The sequence below is a fragment of the Oncorhynchus masou genome, chromosome 31, assembly GCF_036934945.1.
Source record: "Oncorhynchus masou masou isolate Uvic2021 chromosome 31, UVic_Omas_1.1, whole genome shotgun sequence".
In the NCBI taxonomy this organism is placed as follows: domain Eukaryota; kingdom Metazoa; phylum Chordata; class Actinopteri; order Salmoniformes; family Salmonidae; genus Oncorhynchus; species Oncorhynchus masou.
The window spans coordinates 33,835,057-33,861,848 of record NC_088242.1 but is presented as its reverse complement, the minus strand read 5'-3'; the positions used below and the strand labels follow the sequence as shown (position 1 = coordinate 33,861,848).

The 26,792-nt window shown below is 43.9% G+C and overlaps 1 protein-coding gene across 1 annotated transcript in view; it reads right to left on the bottom strand.

Annotated features, from left to right (window-relative positions):
* The window catches only part of LOC135523852 (probable E3 ubiquitin-protein ligase HECTD2), a 37,861-nt gene extending 16,589 nt beyond the window's left edge, over positions 1-21,272 (bottom strand). The window contains exons 1-14 of the mRNA XM_064950823.1: positions 20,528-21,272; positions 18,872-18,989; positions 17,803-17,947; positions 17,505-17,607; positions 16,906-16,995; positions 16,754-16,818; positions 16,554-16,599; positions 15,235-15,344; positions 14,768-14,916; positions 13,055-13,178; positions 11,500-11,596; positions 9,308-9,415; positions 3,763-3,895; positions 3,171-3,259 (exon numbers count right to left, since the gene is read on the bottom strand). Coding sequence (XP_064806895.1) covers positions 3,171-3,259; positions 3,763-3,895; positions 9,308-9,415; positions 11,500-11,596; positions 13,055-13,178; positions 14,768-14,916; positions 15,235-15,344; positions 16,554-16,599; positions 16,754-16,818; positions 16,906-16,995; positions 17,505-17,607; positions 17,803-17,947; positions 18,872-18,989; positions 20,528-20,620 — 1,470 coding nt within the window. The 5' untranslated portion in view covers positions 20,621-21,272. The remainder of the gene's footprint in view (positions 1-3,170; positions 3,260-3,762; positions 3,896-9,307; positions 9,416-11,499; positions 11,597-13,054; positions 13,179-14,767; positions 14,917-15,234; positions 15,345-16,553; positions 16,600-16,753; positions 16,819-16,905; positions 16,996-17,504; positions 17,608-17,802; positions 17,948-18,871; positions 18,990-20,527) is intronic.
* Between the last annotated feature and the right edge of the window lie 5,520 nt (positions 21,273-26,792).

The window sequence follows — 26,792 nt, the reverse complement described above, 5'->3', positions numbered from 1 at the left end:
AAGAGTACTGTAGGTTCAACAGTGCAAATGAAATGGAACCCTACTTAATCAATCATACATCATCAATGATGCTATTTAGGCCTTTCAAATGGAATCTACAAGTTAATAAATGTTGGATTCACGTCTCAATCTCAAACAAAAAATACAAGTTAACGAATATGATTAAATCAAATCAAACTGTATTTAAAGTTTGCTTTTATTTGATTTAGTCTTATTCTTTAACTTCGCTTTTTGGTTGAAATGAAGACATGAATCCAAAATAAAAATTAATTTGTAGACAGACTGGAATTAAAACCAGACTCAGTGGCACAGATGGAGCTATCCATGCAGAAGACATATCTCCTTCGAAAGTTGATATTTGGTTGAGTTGACAACCAAACACAATTCCATATCATTTTTACAATACGGTAAAAAGCCTATTAACTTGGGATTCTCTGCCTCTAACCCTATTTAAGGGGTCTGAATCACTGGCTGACTGGTGCTCGTCCATGCTGTCCCTAGGAGGGGTGCGTCACATTAGTGGGTTGAGTCATTGACGTGATCCTCCTGTCCGGGTTGGCGCCCCCCTCGGGTTCGTGCCATGGGGGAGATCTATACTATACTCGGCCTTGTCTCAAGGTAGTAAGTTGGTGGTTTGAAGATATCCCTCTAGTGCTGTGGGGGCTGTGCTTTGGCAAAGTGGGTGGGGTTATATCCTACTTGGTTGGCCCTGTCCGGGGGTATCGTCGGACGTGGCCACAGTGTCTCCCGACCCCTTCTGTTCTTGGCCTACATTATTTATTCTGCAATAGTTTGTGTCGGGGGGCGTGGGTCAGTCTGTTATATCTGGAGTATTTATCCTGTCTTATCTGGTGTCCTGTGTGAATTTAAGTATGCTCCTTCTAATTCTCTCTCTTTCTCTCGGAGGACCTGAGCCCAAGGATCATGCCTCAGGACTACCTGGCCTGATGACTCATTGCTGTCCCCAGTCTATCTGGTTGTGCTGCTGCTCCAGTTTTAACTGTTCTGCCTGCGGCTATGGAACCCTGACCTGTTCACCGGACGTGCTACCTTGTCCCCGGACCTGCTATTTTCGACTCTCTCTCTCTACCCACCTGCTGTCTCCAACTCTGAATGATCGGCTATGAAAAGCCAACTGACTCCAATTTACTCCTGAGGTGCTGAGTAATGACAACCACTGTGATTATTATATTTTAACCCTGTATAGCACTTTGTGACATTGGCTGATGTAAAAAAAAAAAATTGATTGATATGTTGGATTCTCATCTCCATCTCAATCAAAAATCTAAGTTAAAGAATAGGACTACATTTTAAATAGGAGCTAATTTTAAATACAGTTTGATTTGATCCTATTCTTTAACTTTTATTTTTGGTTGAGATGTTAAATAATAGGATTAAGCCAGTGGCTCAGATGGAACTATCCCAGCAGAAGATACCGTACACCTCCTTCAAATGTTGATATTTGGTTGCGTTGTTAACCAAACACAATTCAATATTACTTTTACAAGACAGTAAATAGCCTAATGTTAAGGCTATCTTACAAACTAATGTAACAGTATTTCAACCATAAAATTAGTAACACATCCATGGACACATTGAGGTTACTGTAACAATAAATGTATTCTTATGTAATCGTAGAAAGCATTCAGGGTAATAATCTGATAGGGTAATAATCTGCACAAAATCTCAAACGGCATTGATGACTTGCACCATGTACTTTAACGTAATCTCAACTAACTGCAGTCCAGGTTATTTGTTTGTGCTATTAGACCAAGCACAGCGATAACACATTAAGATGTTGTATTTCAATCAACTAAATATCTGACATTGAATTCCCATTTCAACTTTGGTGTGCTTTTAAATGGTTGAAAGCGCAGTGATAACACATTTAGGTGACAACTAATCCAAAAATCCTATATATTTTCCATTGGAATTAGGTTGTGCTTCTAGATGGTTGAAAGCAGAGGGATGACACACTGGGAATTCAATGTGGAATCTCAATCTAGCCAGCTCTGGTCCAGCGTTAAGCTAACTCTCGGAGGTTCAGAGACATTCAAAGTTCCTTCATAGAAGCAGCTCATCCGCATGTATAATTTTGTGGGCCTAATTCAGATAAGGCGTGTCATAAGAAGATGCATTTCAAGCCAAGCTTCCTCCTCCACCCTCTCTCCCTGTCTCTCCACCCGCAAAATGTCAGTCTCATCTCGCGCCCTACACTTGTCTGTCCAATTCATATAATTAACTATAGCTTGCCCCCACCATAGAAAGCTGTTCTATTCGCAGTGATTGGTGAAGTCATTTAATGTTAAAAGAAAATTGATTTCAAAAGGTTTTAAAAGGAACAGAAAGGAACTATATAAACGGTTACTTTTTTTGGTTCGAACCAGTTCAGAACTGTATTTTACTGGTCGAAACAGTGGAATGGAACCAAAAACGTGCTAATGGTGCATAAAAATAGGTGCACTAATAATGGTGCACTAGTAATGGTGCTGTTCAGAAAAAAATGATTGGAAAATAATTTGTTCCAACCCCTGGTTAAAATAAGTCGGACAATCATGTGGGACATGCCAAAATTAGGATTTTCCTCGGAAATAACTTCATGAAAACACACTACTATTGGAATTGTTTAACATAGTTTACTTTAGTTAGAGCGTAAATGTATTGGATCCAACTGTTAAATTGAGTGTTTTATCAAAATGTACACGTATAATGTCAAAAGGATATAAAAGGCACTCTATTTGTGGAATGACCCGTTAACTTAACACGATAATATTCAGCATACTTTAGTTATTCTATAAGATTACATCAGATTGCAATGTGTCAAATAGAAAAGCATTACAGTCTCCTCTGATTGGATCCACAGTTTAGAAGATAACAAAATTCTAAACAAATCCCCACAAAATTATAGCTCTAAAACCTAAAGCTATCATCTGCAAAGCAGCAATTAACATGGCGTATGGAGAGTGGAGAACCTCAGAGTATCTATGATAAATGTGCAAAGATCCCCTTAAGAGTAACGCCAGGAGTTTTAGTCAGCGAACTATGTGACCTGATTCAAACGCCAGTTTAAAGGGTACAACATGACGACTGCTGCTGTACGTTGAGAATCTGTTTACAGTTCACCACAGGCTACACGGTACCATAAATCACGGTATGGTACAAAAGGATACGGCTCCGACCAATCGGAACTCGGAGTAGTTGTCACACTTCCAGCTGCTGAACCAGTGACAGTGGGAATCCTTGAAGAATGTAAACATGCCTTCAGAGAGGAGACACAAATAAACTCTGCTTAAACACAACTCTGGCCAGACATGACATAGAACACAGGCCTCCAGTCCAAGAAAGATAACAAATGGTCAGAATAGAGTACATGGGAATTTCCTTTTTGGACTGCTAGGTCCTAGACTAAATGGGAGTTACTGTAATTGAATGGTTATCTATTATTGCAGTGCTATATGAACATCATACATTTGAGTTTTGTTATGTCAACATTCTTAGTCTTAGTACTTGTTGAAACTTTAGGATGAGATATAGGATGATATATACAATTTGTTCTTAACTGACTTGCTTAGTTAAATAAAGGTAAAAAAAATAAAAAAATATATATAGACAGCTAGGGCTAAAGGTGAAGTAACTCCCATAATATTCTACTGTTATCTATGGAGAAAAAGATTCTTGTTGCAAACAAAACAGCTGTAACATCTGTATCTTTATGGCTCAGGGCAACACATATGCCTGATCTTTTTGTCCCATATGTCTCACCGTAGTCTGTATGGAAGATCTGTCGGATGAGAAGGAGGAACCACTCCTTGGTCAGACCACCCATGTCTAAACCAGCCTCCCCCACAAACGTCACTTTCAGCTTCTTCTTCAAGTCTGCTCGGTTTCTAGCAAGCTAAAAGCAAGAGAACAAGTTAAGCTGTGGCCAACTCTCTTGAACTTATCCGACCTAGGCATGCTGCATGTCTGAACTTTTACATATCTTGGACGTTTCAGTTTTGAAATGCACTGCATTGAAAGTAGTGGAATAACTGCTTTAAAATTAATTGGCTATTGTATGAACAGAAATAGCTATCAAGCTACTCTAACAGGGCTGGGCTGTCTTCTTAAGTAATGCTTGTGTGTCTGTGTGTACTGTGTGTTATGAACTTGAGTGAAGACCCAAACGCGGTTTTAACAGAAAACAGAGTTCTTTAATAAAAACAGGAATGGCATAAATCCTCTTCCAACGTAGTCAATGGAACAAAAGAACGTAGTATAATGCAGGTTGCACCTGCCATGCATGCAGACTCCGACAGGACAGGACAAGGTGGAAGCAAACGAGACGACAGCTTGCTTCTGGCATCAAAAAACACAAACAAGAATCAGACACTGAAAGTAGCAGGAACAGAGAAAGAAATAGAGACCTAATCAGAGGGGGAAGAGAGAACAGGTGGGGAAGAGTGAAAGAGCTAGTTAGGGCAGATGTAGAACAGCTGAGGAATGAGAGACAGAGAAGGTAACCTAAAAAGACCAGCAGAGAGAGAGAATGAAGAGAAAGGACAGGAACAGACATAACAAGACATGACAGTACCCCCACTCACCGAGCGCCTCCTGGCGCACTCGAGGAGGAAACCTGGCGGCAACGGAGGAAATCATCGATCAGCGAACGGTCCAGCACGTCCCGAGAGGGAACCCAACTCCTCTCCTCAGGACCGTACCCCTCCCAATCCACTAGGTACTGATGACCACGGCCCCGAGGGCGCATGTCCAAAATCTTACGAACCCTGTAGATGGGTGCGCCCTCGACAAGGATGGGGGGGGGGAGGGACGAGCGGGGCGCGAAGAACGGGCTTAACACAGGAGACATGGAAGACCGGGTGAACGCGACGAAGATAGCGGGAGAAGAAGTCGCACTGCGACAGGATTAATGACCTGGGAAATACGGAACGGACCAATGAACCGCGGGGCCAACTTGCGAGAAGCTGTCTTAAGGGGAAGGTTCTGAGTGGAGAGCCATACTCTCTGACCGCAACAATATCTAGGACTCTTGGTCCTACGCTTATTAGCGGCCCTCACAGTCTGCGCCCTATTACGGCAAAGTGCCGACCTGACCCCCTTCCAGGTGCGCTCGCAACGCTGGACAAAAGCCTGAGCGGAGGGGACGCAGGACTCGGCGAGCTGAGATGAGAACAGCGGAGGCTGGTACCCGAGGCTACACTGAAAAGGGGATAGACCGGTAGCAGACGAGGGAAGCGAGTTGTGGGCGTACTCTGCCCAGGGAGCTGTTCTGACCAAGACGCAGGGTTACGAAAAGAAAGACTGCGTAAATGCGACCAACAGTCTGATTGGCCCGTTCGGCTTGACCGTTAGACTGGGGATGAAAGCCGGACGAGAGACTGACGGAAGCCCCAATCAAACGGCAAAACTCCCTCCAAAATTGAGACGTGAACTGCGGGCCTCTGTCGGAAACGACGTCAGACGGAAGGCCATGAATTCGGAAAACATTCTCGATAATGATCTGAGCCGTCTCCTTAGCAGAAGGGAGCTTATCGAGAGGAATGAAATGAGCCGCCTTAGAGAATCTATCGACAACCGTAAGAATAACTGTCTTCCCCGCTGATGAAGGCAGTCCGGTGATAAAATCTAAAGCGATGTGAGACCACGGTCGAGAGGGAATGGGAAGCGGTCTGAGACGGCCGGCAGGAGGAGAGTTCCCAGATTTAGTCTGCGCGCAGACCGAACAAGCGGCGACAAATCGACGCGCGTCACGTTCCCGAGTGGGCCACCAGAAACGCTGGCGAATGGAAGCGAGCGTACCCCGAAGGCCGGGGTGGCCGGCTAACTTGGCAGAGTGGGCCCACTGAAGAACGGCCGGACGAGTAGGAACGGGAACGAACAGAAGGTTCCTAGGACAAGCTCGCGGCGACGGAGTGTGAGCGAGTGCTTGCTTTACCTGCCTCTCAATTCCCCAGACAGTCAACCCGACAACACGCCCCTCAGGGAGAATCCCATCGGGGTCGGTGGAGACCTCAGAAGAACTGAAGAGACGAGATAAAGCATCAGGTTTGGTGTTTTTGAGCCCGGACGATAAGAAATAACAAACTCGAAACGAGCGAAAAACAGAGCCCAACGAGCCTGACGCGCATTAAGTCGTTTGGCTGAACGGATGTACTCAAGGTTCCTATGGTCAGTCCAAACGACAAAAGGAACGGTCGCCCCCTCCAACCACTGTCGCCATTCGCCTAGGGCTAAGCGGATGGCGAGCAGTTCGCGATTACCAACATCATAGTTACGTTCTGACGGCGATAAGCGATGAGAGAAAAACGCGCAAGGATGGACCTTGCCGTCAGAGAGAGAGCGCTGAGAAAGAATGGCTCCCACGCCCACCTCTGACGCGTCAACCTCAACAACAAACTGTCTAGAGATGTCAGGTGTAACAAGAATAGGTGCGGATGTAAAACGATTCTTAAGAAGATCAAAAGCTCCCTGGGCGGAAACGGACCACTTAAAGCACGTCTTAACAGAAGTAAGGGCTGTGAGAGGAGCTGCCACCTGACCGAAATTACGGATGAAACGACGGTAGAAATTAGCGAAGCCCAGAAAGCGCTGCAGCTCGACGCGTGACTTAGGAACGGGCCAATCAATGACAGCCTGGACCTTAGCGGGATCCATCTTAATGCCCTCAGCGGAAATAACGGAACCGAGAAAAGGGACAGAGGCGGCATGAAAAGTGCACTTCTCAGCCTTCACATAAAGACAGTTCTCCAAAAGGCGCTGGAGGACGCGTCGCACGTGCTGAACATGAATCGAGAGAGACGGTGAAAAAATCAGGATATCATCCATGTAAACGAAAACAAAAATGTTCAGCATGTCTCTCAGGACGTCGTTAACTAGTGCCTGAAAGACAGCTGGAGCGTTAACGAGGCCGAAAGGAAGAACCCGGTATTCAAAGTGCCCTAACGGAGTGTTAAACGCCGTCTTCCACTCGTCCCCCTCCCTGATGCGCACGAGATGGTAGGCGTTACGAAGGTCCAATTTGGTGAAAAACCTGGCTCCCTGCAGGATCTCGAAGGCTGAAGACATAAGAGGAAGCGGATAACGATTCTTAACTGTTATGTCATTCAGCCCTCGATAATCCACGCATGGGCGCAGGGACCCGTCCTTCTTCTGAACAAAAAAAGAACCCCGCGCCGGCGGGGGAGGAGGAGGAGACTATGGTACCGGCGTCGAGCGAAACCGACAAATAATCCTCGAGAGCCTTACGTTCGGGAGCCGACAGAGAGTATAATCTACCCCGGGGGAGTAGTTCCCGGAAGGAGATCAATACTACAGTCATACGATCGGTGTGGAGGGAGAGAAGTGGCCTTGGAACGACTGAACACCGTGCGCAGATCGTGATACTCCTCCGGCACCCCTGTCAAATCGCCAGGCTCCTCCTGTGAAGAAGAGACAGAGGAAACAGGAGGGATAGCAGACATTAAACAGGTTACATGACAAGAAACATTCCAGGATAGGATAGTATTACTAGACCAATTAATAGAAGGGTTATGGCGCACTAGCCAGGGATGACCCAAAACAACAGGTGTAAAAGGTGAACGAAAAATTAAAAAAGAAATGGTTTCGCTATGATTACCAGAGACAGTGAGGGTTAAAGGCAGCGTCTCACGCTGAATCTTGGGGAGAGAACTACCATCTAAAGCGAACAAGGCCCTGGGCTCCCCTAACTGTCTGAGAGGAATGTCATGTTCCCGAGCCCAGGTCTCGTCCATAAAACAGCCCTCCGCCCCAGAGTCTATCAAGGCACTGCAGGAAGCAGATGAACCGGGCCAGCGGAGATGGACTGGAAAGGTAGTGCGTGATCCAGAAGGAGAGGCCTGAGTAGTTGCGCTCACCAGTAGCCCTCCTCTTACTGATGAGCTCTGGCCCTTTACTGGACATGAGGTGACAAAATGACCAGCGGAGCCGCAGTAGAGACAGAGGCGATTGGTGATTCTCCGTTCCCTCTCCTTGGCCGAGATGCGAATACCCCCAGCTGCATAGGCTCAGCATCCGAGCCGGCGGGGAGGGTGGCAGTGATGCGGCAGGTGGCAGTGATGTGGAGAGGGGAGCAACGGAGAACGTGAGCTCCTTTCCACGAGCTCGGCGACGAAGATCAAACCGTCGCTCTATGCGAATAGCGAGAGCTATTAAGGAGTCCAGACTGGAAGGAACCTCCCGGGAGAGGATCTCATCCTTAACCTCGACGTGGAGACCCTCCAGAAAACGAGCGAGCAAAGCCGGCTCGTTCCAGTCACTAGAGGCAGCGAGAGTGCGAAACTCAATAGAATAATCCGTTATGGATCTATTCCCCTGACATAGGGAAGACAGGGCCCTGGAAGCCTCCTCGCCAAAAACAGAACGGTCAAAAACCCGTATCATCTCCTCCTTAAAGTCCTGATACTGGTTAATACACTCAGCCCTCGCCTCCCAGACTGCCGTGCCCCACTCACGCGCCCGTCCGGTAAGGAGAGAAATGAGCGTAGGCGATGCGGGCTGCGCTCCTGGAGTAAGTGTTGGGCTGGAGAGAGAACACCACATCACACTGAGTGAGGAATGAGCGGCACTCAGTGGGCTCCCCAGAGTAACACGGCGGGTTGTTGATCCTGGGCTCCGGAGACTCGGAAACCCTGGAAGTGGGCGGTGGATCGAGGTGGAGTTGGTGAACCCGTCTTGTGAGGTCGGAGACTTGGACGGCCAGGGTCTCAACGGCATGTTGAGCAGCAGACAATTCCTCCTCGTGTCTGCCTAGCTTCGCTCCCTGGATCTCGACGGCGGAGTGAAAAGGGTCCGGAGCCGCTGGGTCCATTCGTGGTCTGATTCTTCTGTTATGAACTTGAGTGAAGACCCAAACGCGGTTTTAACAGAAAACAGAGTTCTTTAATAAAAACAGGAATGGCATAAATCCTCTTCCAACGTAGTCAATGGAACAAAAGAACGTAGTATAATGCAGGTTGCACCTGCCATGCATGCAGACTCCGACAGGACAGGACAAGGTGGAAGCAAACGAGACGACAGCTTGCTTCTGGCATCAAAAAACACAAACAAGAATCAGACACTGAAAGTAGCAGGAACAGAGAAAGAAATAGAGACCTAATCAGAGGGGGAAGAGAGAACAGGTGGGGAAGAGTGAAAGAGCTAGTTAGGGCAGATGTAGAACAGCTGAGGAATGAGAGACAGAGAAGGTAACCTAAAAAGACCAGCAGAGAGAGAGAATGAAGAGAAAGGACAGGAACAGACATAACAAGACATGACACTGTGCCTAGATATAGATGGGAGATGGTATTACCTCATCCAGTGAGTCACTGACCAGCTGCAGCCGCCTGACTTTGATGTTGAGAAACAGCAGGCTCATGTCAACTCGCTGTCTGCGAGACACTTTGTCCACTAGGCTTTGCTGCAATAAATAACAAGTCGCATTCTTTATTTGCAGTTGCTCCCACAGTACATGCTGTTAGCATTGGACCACTGCTTTGCTGTCAGAGTGGGAGAGTGTATGTTTTCAGGCTGATACAGTGAGATACACACTGTAAATATTGTATACTTATAGTTCAGGGTTATTCGTGATTTGAAGACTTGAGCGGGAAATACTCTCGGTCCAACATACTTCAATTATGTAAAATACTAATAATACTAATAATTATAAACAGTACCAGTCAAAAGTGTGGACACACCTACTCATTCAAGTATTTTCTTTATTTGCATTATTTTCTACATTGTAGAATAATAGTGAAGACATCAAAACTATGAAATAACACATATGGAATCATGTAGTAACCAAAAAAGTGTTAAACAAATCAAAATATATTTTAGATTTGAGAGCCACCCTTTGCCTTGATGACAGCTTTGCACACTCTTCACATCAAATCCAATCCAATTTTATTGGCATTCTCTCAACCAGCTTCACCTGGAATGCTTTTCCAACAGTCTTGAAGGAGTTCCCACATATGCTGAGCACTTGTTGGCTGCTTTTCCTTCACTCTGAGCATGGCTGATTGTGGAGGCCAGGTCATCTGATGCAGCACTTCATCACTCTCCTTCTTGGTCAAATAGACCTTTTACATAGCCTGGAGGTGTCAAACTAATCGCAAACCAGATTGGATGGCGTATTGCTGCAGAATGATGGTTAAGTGTGCCTTGAATTCTAAATAAATCACAGACTGTGTCACCAGCAAAGCACCCCCACACCATCACACCTCCTCCTTCATGCTTCACGGTGGGAACCACACATGCAGAGATCATCCATTCACCTACTCTGCATCTCACAGGGACACGGCGTTTGGAACCAAAAACTCAAATTTGGACTCATCAGATCAAAGGACAGATTTCCACCGACCTAATGTCTATTGCTCGTGTTTCTTGGCCCAAGCAAATCTCTTCTTCTTATAGGTGTCCATTAGTAGTGGTTTCTTTGCAGCAATGCGACCATGAATGCCTGATTCACACAGTCTCCTCTGAACAGTTGATGTTGAGATGTCTGTTACATGAATTTTGTGAAGCATTTATTTGGGCTGCAATTTCTGAGACTGATAACTTTATTGAACTTATCCTTTGCAGCAGAGATAACTCTGGGTCTTCATTTCCCTTGGTGGGCCTCATGAGAGCCAGTTTCAGTTTCAAAGTTCTTGAAATTTTCTGGACTGACTGACCTTCATGTCTTAAAGTAATGATGGACTGTCATTTCTGTTTGCTTATTTGAGCTGTTCTTAACATAATCTGGACAGTCTTTTACCAAATAGGGCTATCTTCTGTATACCAACCCTACCTTGTCATAATACAATTGATTGGGTCAAATACATTAAGAAGAAAAGAAATTCCTTTAACAAGGCACACCTGTTAATTGTAATGCATTCCAGTTGACTACCTTAATGCTATTTGCCTCATGACTCTGGCATGCTTTGTTGACTATGAACTTGCTTGTTTACTCAACCATGGGACAGTCTATGTTTGTTCCCACACTCTGGACTCTGACTCCAAAATTCCATAAATTAACTTTAAACAAGACACACCTGTTAATTGAAATGCATTCCAGGTGACTACCTCATGGTACCCTGGTTGAGAGAATGCCAAAGTTGTCATCAAGCCAAAGGGTGGCTACTCAAATATATAATCTCAAATATATTTTTAATTTGTTTAACACTTTTTTGGTCACCACATGATTCGATATGTGTTATTTCATAGTGTTGCTATCTTCACTATTATTCGACAATGTAGAAAATAATAAAAATAAAGAAAAACCCTGGAATGAGTAGGTGTACAAACCTTTGACTGGCACTGTATATATATATATATATATATATATATATATATATATACAGTGCCAGTCAAACAGTGCCAGTCAAAGGTTTGTACACATATACTGTGCCAGTCAAAGGTTTGTACACATATACTGTATATATGTCTGAGACTGAGGCACAGTCTGTGCTATACAATGACACTGTCATAGATGGATGACAAGGTGAGCAGTGACCTCTGTCTCACCCTGGCCATGCTGATCATCTGCTGCTCCGAGTCCTTCTGGATGATTGCTTTCTTCACCACCGTGGATAGAATGAAGGGGAACTGGCAGAATGTAAACCTGCGGATGGGGAAGAACAGGTAGAAACGGGGATGTTTGGTTTTCACAATTTATCACATAGAAAGAATGTTTTGGGGATTCAGGGATCAGGGATTGTGGGATTGTGTTCAATCAGGGATTGTGTTCTCTTGGTGTATGATGCTCATTGGAGATCGTATCATAGCTGGATATTATAATATGTCTGGGTTTAACTGTATATGAAATATACACAACAAGACTGAAAGTATGTGGACACCTGCTCGTCGAACATCTCATTCCAAAATCCTGGGCATTAATATGGAGTTGGTCCCCCCTTTTGCTGCTATAACAGCCTCCACTCTTCTGGGAAGGAATTTCACTAGATTCACTACATTGCTGGGGGGATCGACTTCCATTCAGTCACAAGAGCATAAGTGAGGTCGGGCACTGATGTTGGGCAATTAGGCCTGGCGCTCCAATCAGCGCTCCAATTCATCCCAAAGGTGTTCAACAGGGTTGAGGTCAGGGCTCTGTGCAGGCCAATCAAGTTCTTTAACACCGATCTCGACAAACCATTTCTATATGGACCTCACTTTGTGCATGGGGTAATTGCCATGCAGAAAAAGGAAAGGGCCTTCCCCAAACTGTTGCCACAAAGTTGGAAGCACAGAATTGTCTAGAATGTCATTGTATTTCCTTCCACTGGAACTAAGGGGCCAAGCCCGAACCATAAAAAACTGCCCCAGACCATTATTCCTCCTCCAAACTTTACAGTTGGCAGTATGCATTTGGGCAGGTAGCATCTGGCATCTGCCAAACCCAGATTAGTTAATCGGACTGCCAGATGGTGAATCGGAATTCCTCACACTAGAGAACTCGTTTCCACTGAGGCCAATGGCGGCGAGCTTTACTCCACTCCAGCCGACACCTGGCATTCCGCATGGTGATCTTAGGCTTGTGTAAGGACAGACGATTTTTACGCCTTACTTTCTTCAGCACTCGGCGGTCCCGTTCTGTGAGCTGGTGAATCCTACCACTTCGCAGCTGAGCCGTTGTTGACCTAGATGTTTCCACTTCACAATAACAGCACTTACAGTTGACCGGGGCAACTCTAGCAGGGCAGAAATTTGACGAACTAACTTGTTGGAAAGGTGGCATCCTATGACGGTGCCACGTTGAAAGTCACTGAACTCTTCAGAGAGGCCATTCTACTGACAATGTTTGACTATGGAGATTGCATGGCTGTGTGCTCTATTTCATACTTCTGTCAGCAATGGGTGTTGGTGAAATAGCCAAATCCACTAATTTGAAGGGATGTCCACATACTTTTGTATATATAGTGTATAAACAATAAAGCTGTTTTTATAAAGCTGAAAGCTGGCACAAGAAGGAGTTCCATTTATTTATCGGGAAACACAGGTATCATAACAACAAGGGTTGTGGGCAGAATTGAACAGTACTGGTCAACATAAGTTTTGCTCTGCTTTTGTCCTGCCTCACCTGGTAGAGTTTCCATGAGTCTGCCATGTGTGATAATCCTCCATGAAGTCAGTGTGGTCCAGTGTGAGGTTGTAGAAGTCAACAAAATGCATGAAGGGAGTGCAAGAAATGCTATTGGCTGCATCTACAATGAAGAAAACGTAGAAAAATACAAATTATCGAGGTCTCTTGGAGACAGATGTTTGCTTGAACCTTGACACCTCCTGACCCTCAAACTATGTGTACCCAAGACAAATATGGATAGGAGATCCAGACATACAGTGCATTCGGAAAGTATTCAGACCGCTTGACTTTATCCACATTTTGTTACGCTACAGCCTTATTTTAAAATGTTTATATGGTTGCTTTTATTCTCATCAATCTACACACAATACACCACAATAACAAAGCAGAAACAGGTTTAGACATTTTAGCACATTTATTAAAAATTCAAAACAGAAATATCCCATTTACATTTGTTGAAGCACCGTAGGCAGCGATTACAGCCTCAAGTCTTCTTGGGTATGATGCTACAAGCTTGGCACACCAGTATTTGGGGAGTTTCTCCAATCTTCTCTGCAGATCCTCTCAAGCACTGCCAGGTTGGATGGGGAGCGTAGCTGCACAGCTATTTTAAGGTCTCTGCAGATATGATTGATCTGGTTCAAGTCCGGGCTCTGGTTGGGCCACTCAAGGACATTCATCATCCCGAAGCCACTCCAGCGTTGTCTTGTCTGTGTGCTTAGGGTCGTTGTCCTGTTGGAAAGTGAACCTTCGCCCCAGTCTGAGGTTCTGAGCACTCTGGAGCAGGTTTTCATCAAGGATCTCTCTGTACTTTGCTCCATTCATCTTTCCCTCTATCCTGACTAGTCTCCCAGCATGATGCTGCCACCACCATGCTTCACCGTAGGGATGGTGCAAGGTTTCCTCCAAACATGACCCTTGGCTTTAAGGCCAAAGAGTCATAAGGCCAAAACCTTGTTTCTCATGGTCTGAGAGTCTTTTAGGTGCATTTTGCAAACTCCAAAAGGGCTGTCATGTGCCTTTTACTGAGGTGTGGCTTCCGTCTGGCCACACTACCATAAAGGCCTGATTGGTGGAGTACTGCAGAGATGGATGTCCTTCTGGAAGGTTCTCCCATCTCCAGAGAGGAACTCTAGAGCTCTGTCAGAGTAACCATCAGGTCCTTGGTCACCTCCCTGACCAAGGCCCTTCTTCCCTGATTGCTCAGTTTGGCCGAGCGGCCAGCTCTCGGTAGAGTCTTGGTGGTTCCAAACTTCTTCTATTTAAGAATTATGGAGGCCACCGTGTTCTTGGGGACCTTCAAAGCTGCAGAAATATTTTGGTACCCTTCCCCAGTTCTGTACCTCGACAGAATACTGTCTCGGAGCTCTACGGACAATTCCTTCGACCTCATGGCACCTGAGCTCAATTTCGAGTCTCATAGCAAAGGGTCTGAATAGTTATGTAAATAAGGTATTTCTGTGTTTTATTTTTAATAAATGTGCAAAAATGTCTAAAAACCTGTTTTCACTTTGTCATTATGGGGTATTGTGTGTAGATTGATGAGGGGAAAAAATATTTAATCCATTTTGGAATAAGGCTGTAATGTAACAAAATGTGGAAAAAGTCAAGGGGTCTGAATACTTTCAGAATGCACAGTGTATACGGTCAGGAGAATGCAATGTCTGTTGAAAGTATAGTTCAATCCATTATTGAAGATGTCCTACTCACTGAGGAGGGAGAGGACCTTGGTGGCAGCGGGGATCCACCAGTAGCACTTGGCCATGGGGGGCAGCTCCTCAGGCTTGGCTGGGAACAGACGGGTGGAGATGAAGAGGTGGAGTCGCTCCACTAGCTGTTTGAATCGCTTCTGGGACAGCCTGGGAGAGGAGGACACGAGTTAGATAATCATCATAAAAAAATTGAGGCAATATCATGATCACCATCATCATCAGAATGATATAATGGAAAATAGATCATCTTTGTTTGAAAGCTACAGTATGACTGCTCAATACCTACCAACTGTTACTAAAGCAATTTCGAAAACATATCTTTAACATAATTGATTTAAATTTCCTGGATAAAGAATAACAACAACGGTTTCTTTCTTAGGACTGTGTTCACTTTGTGGATAACAACTATACTGGCTTGAAAAGGCATGGGACTGCATAACACAGAGGAACAATTCAGACTCTTACTTCTTAAACCAGTGCATCAGGAAATTATGGTCTGCTTCAGCCAGCGCGGCTATTTGCCTCAGTAAGTGTGCATAGATGACATATGTGGCTGGGCTGGTGCACTGAGGATTCTGCAACAAAGAGGAGCTTTCTCAGCAGTGGCAGTGCATTTCAAAAGGAAATATAGCTTTTCATTTGGAGCAGCAGCATAAGAAGTCTGGCTTTTAATAAAGACTGACATTACAGAGCAAACCAGACTTTTCCACTCCAAACATGACCTCATCCGTTCCCTTGGCAGAGAGCGCGAGAGAGAGACAGAGCGAGAGCGAGAGAGAGAGAGAGCGAGAGAGAGAGAGAGAGTAATAACACTGGTATTACCAGGGGCTGACTGACATCAACCAAGTCAGACAGACACGTCTACTAAGGCTGCTTCCCAAATGGGGCCCTGGTCAAAAGTAGTGCACTATATAGGAAATAGGGTGCCAATTGGGATACAAACACAATAATTGCCTCGTGCCTTTCAATTTCACAGGATCCGCCACCGAAATATAGGTCAGAGAGCCTATCAACAGCGCAAAGACAAACGTATGTCATCATACACAAAATGTGGATGAAAGAGAGAACTGTAGAGGCTCAATAGCCACAAAAAGTTGTTGGTAAGAAAGGGATAGAAGACGTGCTTTTTAATTTACTGCCCCATAAAACCCATAAAACATATGAAACAATAAAAACTATGAATGGGACAGAAACCAGAAGTCTCCAACCAAAGTCTCACTGTTTAGCAGACAGAAATCCTTCCAGTTCTATTCAGCCATTTCCCAGTCTGCCCCCCAAGTCTTCACCAGACTCTGTGTCTAATGGTCGTGTCCATATTTGGCCAGTGCCAAGCCTGCCTCTAGTCTGTTGCTCATGTGTGAAGTAAACACTCTGCTCTCATTATATCCAGAGCCTGACTAACTGCCTGGGCTATGACTGGAGTCAATGGGCCATGTGGCGAGGTAGCAGATCGAGAGTTTCCTGTGTTTCCGATTCGCCTTTAGACGGAGGGCTGCTGTGTTTAACATACTGAGGCCCCAAAACAAAAAGAGATTTTGTAAGATGTCTGTGGAGCACATGCGTGCGTGTGCTTAACGCATACATTTGGGTGCAGAAACTGTCTCACTTCTAACAGGGAAATTGCCGTTGTTACTGGAAAGTACACCATGTTCTCTTGTTACGTAATGAAATGGTTTGCTATATATAGCGTGGAATTAAGTATTAGCGGTCAAAAGAGCTCCTTGGCCAAATCTGTATGTCATTTCTACCAGCAGTATGTACATGTAGATAATGCATGAGGTCACCTGAACTAGAATGAAATACGCTCTCAGGTCATCCTTCGTCCGTCGACTGCAAAACAAAGTAGATAATTTAAGTTCTCATCCAGTATGTAACGTTTGCATTAATATTCAAGTCACAAAGTATAGAGCTTTACTATGTAGAAAGGATTTGCTTGATTTGAGTGAGAAATATAAGAGCACTAATGTATGAGAGTGCCACTCACCCCTTCCATTCTCTTAACAAGCTGTTAATGATCCCCTTCAGCACTGCTCTCTGGGTATCAGGAGGCTGTTGAATCAACGTTGGATCAACGTCAGTGAAAGGTTTTCATTTCAGCATGAACACGGTTATGCGTTGCTCTATCATTCTACATACCGTGAGCAATAACGTGTCATAGACAGCATTGACAAATTTGGTATTGATTCCTGAGTCTTCAATCGTGTTGAACGGAGCGTTTGCTTCTTTCTGAAAAGAGAAATGAAGAACACATTTAGATTAGGACTAACACATGAGCTAGTTAAGTCGACCATCACATGTGCTAAACATTTACCCAACTGTTCCTTGCCATATATGATCATACGCTTTCTTATAGGTTCTGCTCTCATGATTAATACTCTCTATGGAAACCACACACATGTGCTCTTTTTTTTTACAACCTTCTAAATGACTTCATTCATTCATTTACAGACTCAAAAAAAACTCTCCAAATTCCCCTTTTCCTGGCTCCTAGAAAGACTCTATTCACCGACTTTAAACACCAAAACAATGGTCACCTTTTATTTGCATTGATCAGTCATATTTCAAAATGATCACTGTTGCTTTAGCAATTTTACCATCGCACTTATCCATTCAAATGAATTGATATAGTTTAATAAGTCATTTAAAAACATGCTGTATAACTAGCACTGGCTTGACTGACGATACAAATATGGAACCGCAGAATTGGATATGGCACACACATGGGGATCCCCCACCTTAAAGGCAGCATTCAGTTCCAAAAAGGAGTCGAATGTGGTCAAGTAGAAGTCATGGACGTGTTTCCAATCGCCGGAGACCGTGGCCCTCTCAATGTCCTCCCTAGTGAAAGTTAGATGAACATTAACAGATGTTTCTGTTTGAGTATAATATTGATGATAATGATGACACAGGTATGTGTGTGTGTGTGTGTGTGTGTGTGTGTGTGTGTGTGTGTGTGTGTGTGTGTGTGTGTGTGTGTGTGTGTGTGTGTGTGTGTGTGTGTGTGTGTGTGTGTGTGTGTGTGTGTGTGCTTACTGAAACTCTTTGGCTGTCTTGGTGCGGATGGGGATGACAGGATCGGAGGCAAAGCGAGCCCTGACCTCAGGAGACAGAATGTCAATGGTGATGCGATGTTGATGCTTTTGTCTGACATCAGGACAGATGGGGGGAAGATCTCTGCCTGCAGGGGGAATAACAACACATGTAACCACATAACCAATTCCTAACTAAAACAAAGGCGGTGATTCATATGATCAACTCTACTTACTGGCAATGAGAGCCCAGGTACCAGAGTATAAGGTGTATAAAACAGGTACTCTAATCCACAATATTATAGTTTAACTATCTCAGTTAACTGTTATATAACAAGATGGACAGACTTGCAACCTTGGACATAACATTATTTTTGCATGGGTCAATGAACTCTCCATACTTACAAGTATAAGTGACAACAACATATTAACATCTTGTATTTTGAAAACACAACAGTAGTGCTCATTTTACCCAGAACAAGTTCTCCCTCTAAAGGATGAGCAGCTCTGAATGGCCCTTTGTCTCTCTCATCTGCATCAAGCAATGATTTTCAAGTCTCTTCCAACATCTTTGACCTCAAGAATATGAAGTATGAAGCCACGACAACACATCTGCCTGGTGTATTGTTCATTATTTCAAAGCAGCCTGTTTGGGTCACTTTGAAATTGCAACAAGCCGTTCTTTTGTGAGCGCTGTGAAAACGATTTCCTTGTAAACTTCTCAGCGATATCTCTAAGTCTCAATGTGTTCCCCTTGAACACTTTGTTCTTACTCAGCCAAGGTGCAGTCTATCCCAGGACAGTACTGTTTATCAATTAGAGATGATTGATGCCACAGACGATATCTGTTCATTGAATCAGCTTTGTTAGACACCCTGTAGCTGAAGGTAAGAACATCAGAAACGTGTTAGGTAGCCATACTGATAGCTCACGTTGGATATGCCATTGGGATCAAACTGGAGTAAGTTCTTCATGTCTGCACTTTGATGTTGGTTCAGTATGAGCTTCACAATCTCCAGACGGAATCTTGAATGAAGTAATGTGTTCATTAGGGTTACCATGACGGGACCTACCATGCCGTATGCCAGGAAGAATAAACTGGGAGGAGAAGCTGTGGCTACCAGCCTCCTTTTTGTGGTTTGGGATTAAATTGAGGGAAGGATATGGCAGCTTTGGTCCACGATCAGTACCCTATGACAAAAAAAAAATTCATATTATAGACATCATGGAGTCTTGGATGTTCAAATATTGACATTAAGTCCTGGATTTAATCATACTTATAATAGTATAGATGAGAACTATGACAGCATAGAATACTGTTCATTCACAGCAAGTACTTAGGCACTTAGGCTACAGAAATAAAAGTGGGATACATGAACAAAATGTACAGTATAATATGTGGGCTTTGTTTTAGTGATAATGTGTTGGGGAGTAATGAACTACATGTAGTTCAATTAGTAATGTAACAACATTTTGCAGTAGCTTGGTGGTAGTTGAACTAAATTCAAATCTTGGTAGTGTTTCAGTAGTTAATTATTTATTTAGCCATGTAGTGCTGTAGCTGACTACTGGAATTACATCCAACTTTTTTAAATGGAAAGAAAATATTGCCTAATTGAGTTTCTTTTTCGACATCAGACCTGGCTAATTCTCAATTGAAACTTAATACGCTAAATTACACATTCTGTTAACTCCAGGGTGATCTGTTCGTGCAATTTGTAGTCGATGACATTTCAGATTTTTATGAAAGGATCATTTTTCACGAAGTAGTTTGGATGTAGTGAACTACTTTTTCATAGCGCTACATTGCATTTGCTTGCTGTTTGGGGTTTTAGGCTGGGTTTCTGTATAGCACGTTGTGATATCGGCTGATGTAAAAAGGGCTTAATAAATACATTTGATTGATTGATTGATTGATTGATTGATAGTAACTTGAATAAAGTAAACTATGTTTTCGGGGTAGCTTTGGTATTTGAATATGTATTTATTATGGATCCCCATTAGCTGGTGCCAAGACAGCAACTTCTCTTCCTGGGGTTCAGCAAAATTAAGGCAGTTATACAATTGTAAAAACATTCACACACTGAGTACCCTCAGGCCCCATACTCCACCACTACCACATAAAGTTATCTACAACACAAAATCCATGCGTACGTGTGTATAGTGTGTACATTATCGCGTGTGTACGCATGTTTCTGTGCCTATGTTTGTGTTGCTTCACACTCCCGCTGTTCCAGATGGTATATTTGTATCTGTTTTTTTTAAATCTAATTTTACTGCTTGGTATAGCTTAACTTCTTTCAGTGTAAAGTAATTGGTAGCTTGGTGAACTATATTTTCGGAGTAGCTTCCCCAACACTGCATATTATTAGCACTCATTACTCACAGAGTTGCGATGCTGTTTTATAGCATAATAGGGTAGGAAGAGCTGTCCAAAAGTTCCACCCTCAGTTTTAACGTTAACACATTTCCCCAAAAGGACAAGCTCTGAGATCATTGAAATGCGTTAGTACGTTACTATTATGCATTGGAAAAACACATTTTTCTCAATCCAAACCTTTTTCTAAACATTTTATTGTATTTTTACATTATGACTTAATTAGTACGGCATTGATCCCACATTATTTTTAATATTTTTTTTTACTTTTTCATTTTTATTTGATGTCTTTGTTAATTGAACATGAAAATATTTATTTGTCATATTTAATAATAAAAAAAATCATACTCACAGAGGAATGATTTGAAATTGGAGGGAGTCTATCTCTCTCCCTTTCCCCCTGGTGCAGTTGTGTGTTGTTTTCTCTCATAATGTTGAGTAGCATTTCTTCATCCGTTGAAGTCTGGTTAAAGTCGCAGTCACATAGCTTTTTCGTGCTTTTTTCTTAACTAAAACAAGTTAAAAGAACTAACAGTACCCGCATACACGGTACCCACAGTAACAAAACATTCGATCTGAAACGAAGTAACGGTTCAGGACCTGAAAGGCTCTCTCGTCTTCATGGTAAACAGGTGAGCTCGCGCAAAGTTGTCAAAGCGCGCAGAGACTGATGCTGTTTGTCAAAGTAAACAGGCGCGAGCGTCTGCATCCGATCGTGTCGCCGAAGTCTATTTTAGGTGCTAGGTGAGCATAAATGACTAATTTCCCACCTAACTGGATGTATCGTCTATATTTGCAGCGCAGCTGTACACATGCGCCATGTTGTTTAAGAGGAGGTTCATAGTTACGAGCTTGGATACCATGGATGTCCTTACGTAAGTGCGCGGGTTTGATGTGTGCACTGCACGGTAGTGCTGACTGATTTACTTCTCCCAGCCAGGGTCTGTTTAAACTTCGAGGAAACTGCTCGAGCGATTAATGTATTACTATGTACAGTAGGCTACTGATAGACTACATTTGAGTTTCTCTATAGGCCTATTCAAGGAATCCAAGTGATACGACATAGACTAGGTTTACTACCCTGCCCTACTGGCCTACTTTATAAACTCAACACGTTATTATAACGGTGTTATGACACGTGGTGACTTGGCCCGGCTTTTGCCTTTTCTAATCATAATACAGTACTACAAAGTTGATTGTGAAGATAGACACTTTCAGCATCTCAGCAGGCTACTGGTAAGTTTCACTGGTAAGATCCAGAGCAGAGGAACCTTCTCCACCCTTTACCACAACTCTGTCATTAGTGCCAACACAAACTTCAGATGAGTGCCAGGCACATCATGAGCATGAACTAAGCTTTAAATAATCTCTCAGATGAGTAATGAGGAGGATAATTACAGCCTCTTCATCGCTGTAGATTGGGGTGATTGTTGCTGATGTAAACAAATTGCCATTGTGGAACTTCAGAGTGGGATCCTCACAGCTTCATCACTGGGCTATCTATTCCCCCTATCCACATGTTCAAGCCACATGTTTGAGACGATTGTGGAGTGTTTTCCAACACAGCCAGAGTGGAGCCAGAGCCTGAATACAACCACTGGACTAGTGATCAGCACCACTTGGTGGTGAAGATCATGGACACTGGACAAAGCAATCAACTGCTGCTATCTGAGGAGGACCATGCTAGAAGAATATTGATTACATTACTGGTGCAAATTGCACTAGATTATCCACACAGGCCAATTTGATTTACTATATGATTTTGGGGGGCTATCGTTTATAATTCTCTTTGGGGTGCTGAATGACATAGTGGAAGAGACAGAAATGTGTTTATAATTCCTAATGAAGATAGTTGATCAGTCAAATAACATATCACAAATGTACAGAATACAATCGCACTGTAGTGCCACATGTCACACATGCTATGGTGTAAGTGTCTGACTCAACCAGTAGGTGGTAGAATGGATCTGTTTTCAAATCGTTCCAGGCCTATTGTATTTGAACTAGGGTATTTTTCTATGTTGCAGTGCTATACATGACCTCATTCTATTCCTTGAACAGTTCTTCTGTAAGGACGACAAGGTCGAGCAGAAGCGTCACATCTAGTTTCTCCTCGCACTGTATTTGGTTTCCTGGATGGCTTTGTATTTACAACGGACTCTTCCAGATGTACCTTCTCACTGTAAGAGCTCCGTAGGCAGGGAAATGCAATCATTGTCCAGACAAGAGATGGATCATTCACTTTCAGTTGACCCCCCCCCCCCCCCCTCCCCGGCTGAAATACAGAAGGGAACATCTGGCTGTTCTTCCATAACATTACACATGGAACTGCAAGACCAGATTTCCATCTGTGAAATCTAGGAAATCTATGTCACTCAATCATTACAAACAAAGGAGTCATTGTTTGAATACTATGTAAAGGACACAAGCTCACTTTATCCATCTTATCCAATTGTTGTCAAATGTCATCATTTGCGGTGAAGAACACACATGCTTCAGGTTACAGTAGCTGTTATATAATCATTACAATCACATCTAATATTTTAAGCTTATAACGTTTTTTTTGTTGCATATTTATTCAAGCAAACCTACAACCAAGGCTGACTCACACATCAGTAATAAAGAGGAGATAACATATTGCATGTTCCTCGTAAAGATGTGAATCACGCATGATGTTCCCGCATTGCCTCGACTGATACGTTCGCATACCTAAGTGATGTTCAGGCAGCTTCTGTAAACTGTACAGAGTGCTCCATGTGTGCACCTATCCCCGTTCCACCCTGACCAATACACATTACTGCCCACCTGTCGGTATCCAGTATGTCAGACAGACATTTCCAACCGTAACATGACCGTGTGTGTACACAGCCAAGACCCTTGGTGCTTGCTGGCGCTGCGGCTCTGGCCCCATGCAGGGGAACATGGCTCGGATGACACTGGCACCTTTTCTCAGCGCGATACAAATCCCTGTGGAACGACACCCGACTGTCACCATGACTTAAGCCTATCTGTAGGGTCCTAACACGGTACTTTACGGTTTGATATGTTTATGGCCTGAGATTACCATGTTTGAAAAACTTGGCTCTTAGGTAGTCAGACCCTGAAACTGGATCATTACATTTGAATTAACAAGACAGGCTTTATTGGTGCATTCCACAGAGACACCCGAGAGGTGGGGACTGGAGGGCCATGTTAGGGAACATACTTTTGTTTAGAGCCTGTTTTAATGGGGCTAAATGCACATGCCGCCATTGACTATGGACTAAGTCGGCATGTCCTGCGATTTTCTTGGCAGAGCTGGAATTTGAATGAAGTCTTAGCAGCAGCATTGACGAGGTTGGCTTTTGTGAGGCGCTGACTATTCAGAGTCATCGTGGGAAAGACGCCTGCAACTCGCCACAAGCCACACTGAGACTGGTCATCTGAAGCACTGTCAATCTGTATTCCCTAAACTTCTGCATACTGTACACACTTTATGAGGTGTACAGGAAATATGACAACTCATATTAGTGACAACACCAAAGAAACTTCAATGTGGTTGAATGGTTTTACCATTACCTCTGCCCTGAGTCATTGAGTTGGCCTGAGACTGAAATCCACATCGGGTAAGGAATGTGCTATCATTGCACAAAAGTCAAACCAATTTCCAGGACAAAGAAAATAGAGCATGTTCAAATGTTAACATAGCTTTTGTTCTCCACATTCCAAATAAGCATTTTCAAGCCTCCTCTCACTCCGACCAAGGCCCTTATAGTTTCAGGAAACAGCAGAGGGAGCACCCCCCTATTCACAGAACTGACTCCTGCAGATGTATCTTCTCATTGTAAGAGCTCCATAGGCAAGGAAATGCAATTTATTGTCCAGCCAAGAGATTGGTTAAAAAGATCATCAAGGACAACAACTACCCATGCCACTGCCTGTTCAACCCGTTATCACCCAGAAGGAGAGATCAATACAGGTGCATCAAAGCTGGGACCGCGAGACTGTAAAACAGCTTCTATCTCAAGGCCATCAGACTGTTAAATAGCAATCAAATCTAATTTTATTAGTCACATGCGCCAAATACAGTGAAATGCTTACTCACGAGCCCCTAACAATAAAATATGGATAGGAATAAGAAATAAAAGTAACAAGTAATTAAAGAGCAGCAGTAAAATAGCAATAGCGAGACGATATACAGGGGTACCAGTACAGAGTCAATGTGCTGTGGCACCGGTTAGTTGAAGTAATATGTACATATAGATAGATTTCTCAAAGTGACTATGCATAGATGATAACAACAGAGTAGCAGCGGTGTAAAAGAGGTGGGGGCAATGCAGATACTGTAGTCTGGGTAGTCATTTGATTAGGTGTTCAGGAGTCTAATGGCTTGGGGGTAGAAGCTGTTTAGAAGCCTCTTGGACCTAGACTTGGCGCTCCGGTACATTTAAGTACCCGGTACCACTTGCCATGTAGTAGCAGAGAGAACAGTCTATGACGAGCATGACTGGAGTCTTTGACAATTTTTTGGGCCTTCCTCTGACACCGCCTGGTATAAATGTTCTGGATAGCAGGAAGCTTGGGCCCAGTGATGTACTGAGCCGTTCGCACTACCCTCTGTAGTGCCTGCGGTCGGAGGCCGAGCAGTTGCAATACCAGGCAGTGATACAACCAGTCAGGATGCTCTCGATGGTGCAGTTGTAGAACCTTTTGAGGATCTGAGGACCCATGCCAAATGTTTTCAGTCTCTTGAAGGGGAAAAGGTGTTGTCGTGCCCTCTTCACAACTATCTTGGTGTGCTTGGACCATGTTAGTTTGTTGGTGATGTGGACACCAAGGAACTTGAAGCTCTCAACCTGCTCCACTGCAGCCCTGTTGATGAGAATGGGGGCGTGCTCGGTCCTCTTTTTCCTCTAGTCCACAATCATCTCCTTTGTCTTGATCACATTGAGGGAGAGGTTGTTGTCCTGGCAACACATGGGCTGTCCCTATAGGCTGTCTCATCATTGTCGGTGATCAGGCTGTTGATACTGTTGTGTCATCGGCAAACTTAATGATGGTGTTGGAATTGGGCCTGGATGTGCAGTCATGAGTGAACAGGGAGTATAGGAGTGGACTCTCACGCACCTCTGAGGGGCCCCTGTGTTGAGGATTAGCGTGGCGGATGTGTTGTTACCTACCCTTACCACTTTGGGGTGGCCCGTCAGGAAATCCTTCCCTTTGTAGTCTGTAATGGTTTCCTGCCACATCTGAGGAGCATCAGAGCCAGTGTAGTATGATTCGATGTTAGTCCTGTATTGATGCTTTGCCTGTTTGATGGTTCGTCGGAGGGTATAGCAGGATTTCTTAGAAGAGTCCTGCTCCTTGAAAGCGGCAGCTCTGGCCATCAGTGCAGATGTTGCCTGTGATACAAGGCTTCTGGTTGGGATATGTACGGTCACTGTGGGGACAACGTTATCAATGCACTTATTGATGAAGCCAATGACTGATGTGGTGTACTCCTCAATGCCATCGGAGGAATCCCGGAACATATTCCAGTCTGTGCTAGAAAAACAGTCCTGTAGCTTAGTGTCTGCTTTATTTGACCACTTTTTTAATTGATCTAGTCACTGGTGCTCCCCTGCTTTAATTGTTGCTTGTAGGCAGGAATCAGGAGGATAGAATTATGGTCAGATTTGCCAAATGGAGGGCGAGGGAGAGCTTTGTATGCATTTCTGTGTGTGGAGTCCAGAGTTTTTTTCCCCTCTGGTTGCACATTTAACATGCTGATAGAAATTTGGTAAAACAGATTTAAGTTTAATTTAAGTCCCCGGCTACTCGGAGTGCCGCCTCTGTGAGCGTTTACTTGTTTGCTTATGGCGGAATACAGCTCATTCAATGCTGTCTTAGTGCCAGCCTCTGACTGTGGTGGTATGTAAACAGCTAAGAAAAATACAGATGAAAACTCTCTAGGTAGATAGGGTGGTCTACAGCTTACCATGAGATACATCAGGTGAGCAATAGCTCGAGACTTCCTTAGATAGTGTGAACCAGCTGTTATTTACAAAAATACATAGTCTGCCGCCCCTTGTCTTACCAGACGTTGCTGTTCTTTCCTGCTGGTACAGCGTATAACCAGACCGCTTGTATGTTGATAGTGTCATCGTTCAGCCACGACTCTGTGAAGCATAAGATGTTACAGTTTTGTTTAATCTTGCACGTAGGTCACCGATTTTATTCTCCAAAGATTGCACATTTGCTAGCAGAATGGAAGGAAGTGGGGGTTTATTCGATCACCTACAAATTCTCAGAAGGCAACCCGCCCGTATCTGGGCCTGTTCCCGTAAAGGCAGTATATCTGTAACGGCTCTCGTAGGTTGAGACCAAGGCACAGCGTGGTAGGGGTACATCGTATTTTTATTGATGACACCAAACAAAATAACAAAGACAAAAAAAAACAAAAGCGCACAGTTCTGTAAGGCAGAAGCAACTAAACAGAAAACAAGATCCCACAAACTCAGGTGGAAAACAGGCTGCCTAAGTATGACTCCCAATCAGAGACAACGATAGACAGCTGCCTCTGATTGGGAACCACACTCGGCCAAAAACAAAGAAATAGAAAACATAGAATTTCCCACCCGAGTCACACCCTGACCTAA